A 5,973-nucleotide genomic window follows, 5' to 3' on the forward strand; every position below is an offset into this window, starting at 1 on the left:
TCCTTTTTAAATGGGGCTTATAAAATATTCAATATTTGGTCAAGGACACTATGTAATCTTTCTAATAAAGATCCCTAAGCCCAGAGCACGACAGCGGTTCAGGCAAGTGGTCATAAGCAGATTATGCTCCATGACTGTCTTTTTTTCACTTCCAAAAATGCACAGCATTATGCTAGTCACAAACAGTAACCTGAAATTTTTACATCCATGTCTAACGTCAGTGTTTACAACTGTTGAAAAATTAGAGAAAGCTACCAAGACTATGTATCCATTTCTTACAATTCAGGTAAAAAAATCCAGAAGGGGATAAAAAACATATTCATAGCCATTGTTTAGTAGGATTTAAAAATTAATTTAGTGACTAACTGCAAATACTGGAAACTAGAATTAATCTGTCTGGATTTTTTTTAAAGGCTTACAGACATTTAAATGCATGTATCAGGACACTTTATCAACCTAACATAAAATTGTCATCTTATCTTATTATATGACTATTTTATGCATGTGTCAAAGAATTTAAAAATGACTGCCTGTCTATTGAGTCTAATTACAACTGCACATTATCTGTCTAGATGTACCAGTCCATATCATTGTTATAAATACAATATATTGTATTCACCTTTCATTTTTAACTTCAGACAGAGAAACCACAATTTGGAGCATAACTGAAACACACACACACGCGCGCACACAGCGCGAACACCTGAGGGTCTGGGGTAAGTGACACCACTGTCCCGATCTGCCCTGTGTCCCTCCAGGGCTGTGGGGTAAAGCTACAGGGGGTTACAAAGCAGCTTATTTGAGAGGCCAGTCTTCCCCACTGGGCTGCACATGGACACAGAAGGGTAGACACAAACCTTACTTTTTTTTTTTTTTTTTTTTTTTTTTACTACAAGACCAAACTATTTTTATAGCTTGTCCAGTGACAGGCAGGAATAAAAACGGGCCAGCAGGAAAGCTTCACAAACTGCACCTGGAACGCCTGGGCTCTGCTTGCGGTACTGGATTAAACATGGCTGTGGCACACCAGGACACGACTCCATCCTCTCCTCTCCTCTCTCCTTCCCTGCCCGGGTCAGCTCTGCAGCCCTGCCTCAGCCGGGCTCCGCCAGCCACGCCACGACACAAGTGAAAGGGAAAGCGCCCGAGTGGGACCAGGCACTCTGACCTCAAGAAGGTGACCCTTCTCCCTCCAGAAACCCCACTAGCGGGGGGAGGGCGGGGGAGAGGAAGGCCTTTAATGCTGAGAACTCACCTGGGCTTCATGGCATTTCCCATGGCCCTGAGCAGTCACCTTTCATTCTAATCACTTTACAAAGCAATCTTTGGTAAAAAGAGGGAAAATGCAGACTCGGGAGGCAATTTAGGGAATAACTGCTGATACCTCAGTTATTGACGATCTTGCTCCCGTTTACGAGCACGCTCAAGGCGAAACCGAGAACAAAATGACAACATCAACCGCTCACAATCAAGTGTGGCCCTGGAGAGCACTGAAGCCCTAACTGACAGTTGTCACGATAATGGGGGCACAGCAGCTGATTCTGGAAGGTTCTCTCCCCTATGTGGATATCCAGGGGAATAGCCTTGCCTCCTGCCCTCTTTGTTTTTCTCCTTCGTCTTCTCGATTTTCCTTTTTAAAATCTGCTTTGTGTCTCTCATTTTGTAGGAAAAGGGGGGAAAAAAATCAAAGAGTGACCAAAACCAGTCATTTTGTCACCTTGCTACAGGGTAGCACACCTGTCCAAAGGAGAAATGCATGGCAGGTTTGAGAGCAAATAAACTCCCAAGGCTGATGCCGAAATGCCCTCCTGAATGCTCATGCACTTCCAAGAGAGAAGAAAAGAGCTCCTCTCTGGAGCTGCCCGCCGTGGATGAGACTGAGCAAGGCTAGGATGGCAGGGCTTGGGCAGCTCCAGGTGCACCACCTTCCAGGCAGGCCGAGTCTCCTGGCGATGTGAAACTCCCTCTGCCCTGCCACTACGAGCTCATCCTAGTCCCTGGGGCCCCACAGTGATCTGTTACACCAGCAGATCCCAGGGAGTCCAAGTCACTTTGAGAAAACTCAGATGCTTGAAGGTTTACCCTCGTGATGTAACCACCTAAGCTATGGAAGATTATTCTCTTTTAATGAGTAAGATTCAAAAGGTCAGTGGCAAGTCGCTGTTCTTCGAGGATTTTTTTTTTTTTTTGGAAGCTTAGGCAATGGTATTTTGATTTTACATTTTCCTCCAGAAGATAAATATGAATGGATAGGATGTTATCTTCTAGTAAGTATTGCTCTAATTTTTTCCCCAGTATTTTCAAATAATACTTCTTGAAAAACAAACACAATGCATAGGAGAGAGTCATATGTTAAGCAAGGGACAATGGTCATTTTGCCTGAAGGACACTGGCCTCTCCAACCTTGCTCCCATGAGCTTCTACGGGCAGCAACATCTGTCCAGCACAAATGGACCGCCCTTTGAAATTACACGCCTGGAGAAAGGAAACTCCTGCCCAGGTTTTCTTCGGCAGGTGAAGAAATCTCTCTCTCTCTGAGAAAAGACATTAAGCCATACATAATTTCTATCAAAAAAAAAAAATCCTGAAGTACAGAAATCTGTCTTTTCAGGGATTCTTGGAGCCCGTGTGGCCTTGTGGAGAGCAGTGTCACATTTGGCCTAGATATAAAGACTGTGTGCACCTGTGTGCTATGTCTGCAAGCTCTCCCCAGCTCTCAGCCCTTTGTGGTTGTTATTCTACCCCAGACCATTAAAAGGGCCCTAATTCCTATGACATGATTATCCAGGTACCAAAGCCCATTTGTCACCTGCAGCAGAAAATTGAGTTAATGCACAACTAAAGGCAGCCAGGACTGTGTAATATCAACTTGATTACATCAAACTAGCTGCAAACCTAATTCTGCTGGATGACACTGCGTCGAGCTTGTCATCTCCAATCATTAAAGCTGTCAGGGATCCATCAGGTTTACAGCTAATTAGGTGAACACTAATGAAGCTGGCAAAACAACTTTTCTTTTTTTATGGCTGAGCGGACCTTTCAGTTTGGAGGGGAGAAAAATTCTCCAGTATTCTCAAGGTTGCTGGGGACCAGATTTCCAGTCACCAATCAGCAGACATCTTTCTTTTTCCCACTCTCTCTCTCTATCAGTACAAAGCAATCAATTTGTCATCACTCCCAGGATGCCACAAAAGCAGACATGAACCTTGTAACTTGCAGCTGTGAGGACTGAAAAAGGGAGGAAAAAAGTGGGAAGTTTCCTGTGCATCCAAACAAACAAAAAAACTCACACAGCTCACTTATTGGCCTGGGCAGTGTTACCACTGGCCTAAACATGGAGGGCTCTTTTTATTCCTCCAGTCTTCTTAAATAAGTAACCCTTCAGACATTCCCAACCCCTCCTCCGCACGTCCATTAGGCAGAGGCATTCTGATAAAGTAAATCCAAAACCAGGGTATGGGAAAGAAAGAAAGCACTCACGCTGCCAACTTCTGATTGACCATTAAGCTATTGATGAATGTGCCTGTCAGGAGAGAGACAATTAAATCAAATATGAAACAAAGTCGTTCTGACGGGTCATTTTGATAGAGCAAAACCATTCTTCCATCTCCTATTAGTCGTGCAGTCAAGTTTTTATATAATGAATATTTCTTAACTGACCTGAGATTCCCTGGCTGGCCTTTTAAAAGGTGCAAAAAGGTTAGTGAAGAGGTTCCTTTAAGAAACATAAATAAAACCAGTAATACGGTTCCTCCTTCTCTAATATTTTTAGCAGAAAGTTATCAAGTAAGAGTCTCAGATTGGCAAGTTGGAAGAGAAAAGATGAACCAACCACAGAGAGAGTTCTAAACCAAATGTAAAGATGTAATCCCATATGGTTCATTTGATTGAGACACACAGATACCTTAAAATGTGCATCCAGAAAGGAAAGAAAAAATTTCAAAGACTGGAAGAAGCCCAAGACACTCCTACTGCCCAACTTTGTGAAGGAGCCCTCCAAACTTTTAGAGTTTATTTTGGGTAGATAAGCTCATTGCTCGAGTCTGGAATTACAGGAGAAGGTGGGATGGTGAACAGCACCAGCCCTCCCCACAACCACTACTGGGGTTTTCAAACTTTCTAAATTTGGGCAACACCGAGGACCGACAGCAAAACCTGCATTATATGCCCCAAACCAAGTCTGTTTCCTCCTAAAATTTTCTTAAGATGCAAACAGGAAAGTACATTTCTGGGAGAAGAAAGAGCAGCATTCCCTCTCTGGGACCTGCGAAGGAGACTTCAGTTCAGAGTGCAGCCAATGCGTGAGCTCCACCGGCAGTGCCGGTTGACATGATGGAAATGACCCTCACCGGCACCCCCACTGTTACTACAGGCACTCAGGGGCAGCATGGTACAACGCCTTCATCCAAGAAGGGCACCAAGCAACGCCCTGACCCTTCTCTCTGCCCCCGCTTCTTCCACCAAAAGAAAAGAAGAGAAAAGAAAAGAAATGAACATCCACTTAACCCTCCCATTCAGGCAGCATCTGAACCTCTGCACATCTGAGTGTTACTCATATCAAAATACATCCCGTCCATATGTGGTCCTCTCAGCAATCCTCCCCAAATCCCTGAAGTTGCACTGACAGGGCCCTAGTGACGTCACAGAGCTTGGCCTCACCATTGCGAGTGATTTATTGATGTTTATTGGGAATGAATAGATCAAAGGCAGCAGCGTGACAGGCGATCAATCAGTCATCAAATCAAGGGTGGCAAAGGTCCAGAAGCCCTTCTTCCAGGCAACGTGCCCCCAACTGACATTATTGCAAAATAATGTTATGTGTGTGGGTTTTGTTTTGTTTTCAATGATGCTTTTTCCAGAAAAGAAAAAAAAATCGGCTCAGTCTTAACAGGAGTTGACACTCCTGGCAAAAAAAAAGGGAAAAAAAGTACTCAGACACGTCTCAGAAGTAAGTGCTATGAGGAGACGAGGGTGGGAGAAGCAGTGGAAGGAGCAGGGCGGGTAAGGGAGCACAAACAGGGGTCAAGGGAACGCCGGCTTCTAACGGGGACTTGACAGTCATCTGACAATACCCAGACCCTGAGCGCTGTGGTTTCCACCGCCGTGCCCGGTTTGGGCCCAATAAATGACGGATCAATCGGATTAGCAGTAAGGTGGACGAAGGGACCTGCTCACTCACTCACTCGCTCTCTTTCGCTCCGCAGACACCGGGCAGTCCCTCGCCGGCCGGCCACGGGAGGACACAGAAGGTGTCCCAGGGAACTCAGGTGACCCCGCCCGCCCCTCACAGAAAGAGACAGAAGAGGGCTCCTTCCCGTCCCCTCCGCAGCCAGAGAGCAGAGGAGGCAGGGACTCAGCCCGGCTCCGTTCGCGCCGAGCGAGCGAGCGCGGTTCCCCAAGTGGGTGCGAGCGGGAAGAGGGCAGAGCGCGGCGGGGCGTCCGGGGGCGCCGGGACGCGAGGCGGGCGCACGCACCCGGAGAGGAGAGCGGCGAGCGAGCCCGGCGCCCCGGAGTTACTCTGCGCCGGCAGAGGGAGAGGGGCGAGGAGCGGGGCAAGGAGCGGGGCCGCCGCCGGCTGGAGACGCGGGGCGAGGAGAGGAAGAGGAGGAGGAGGAGAGGAGGAAGGGGAAGCGGCTCGTACCTGCTGCGCGCCGGGGCGCCTGCTGCTTCCTCCTCGGCATGATGCTCCTCCGGCGACTGCCACTGCCGCCGCCGCCGCCGCCGCCGCCGCTGCCGGGCTGAGGAGCGGGAGGGAGGGGCGGCGGGCCCGCGGGGGGGGCGAGGCGGGCCGGCTCTCAGCCTCCCCCCCGGAGAGCGGCCGCCCGCAGGATGCTGCTGCGCCCCGGCTCTCCGCGTCCCCCCCTCTCCGCGCTCCTCCGCGATCCCCGAACGTGCGGAGGGAAGAAGGAGGGCGGGCGAGGGAGGCGCGGGGAGGGAGGAGCGCGGGGGGAGGAGGAGGCACAGGAGGAGGAG

At 48.8% G+C, this 5,973-nt stretch overlaps 1 protein-coding gene across 1 annotated transcript in view; it reads right to left on the reverse strand.

Annotated features, from left to right (window-relative positions):
- The window catches only part of TSHZ3 (teashirt zinc finger homeobox 3), a 67,268-nt gene extending 61,491 nt beyond the window's left edge, over positions 1-5,777 (reverse strand). Inside the window, exon 1 of the mRNA XM_070498365.1 lies at positions 5,642-5,777. Coding sequence (XP_070354466.1) covers positions 5,642-5,681 — 40 coding nt within the window. The 5' untranslated portion in view covers positions 5,682-5,777. The remainder of the gene's footprint in view (positions 1-5,641) is intronic.
- Between the last annotated feature and the right edge of the window lie 196 nt (positions 5,778-5,973).

This window comes from Equus asinus, chromosome 26 (genome assembly GCF_041296235.1).
Source record: "Equus asinus isolate D_3611 breed Donkey chromosome 26, EquAss-T2T_v2, whole genome shotgun sequence".
NCBI lineage: Eukaryota > Metazoa > Chordata > Mammalia > Perissodactyla > Equidae > Equus > Equus asinus.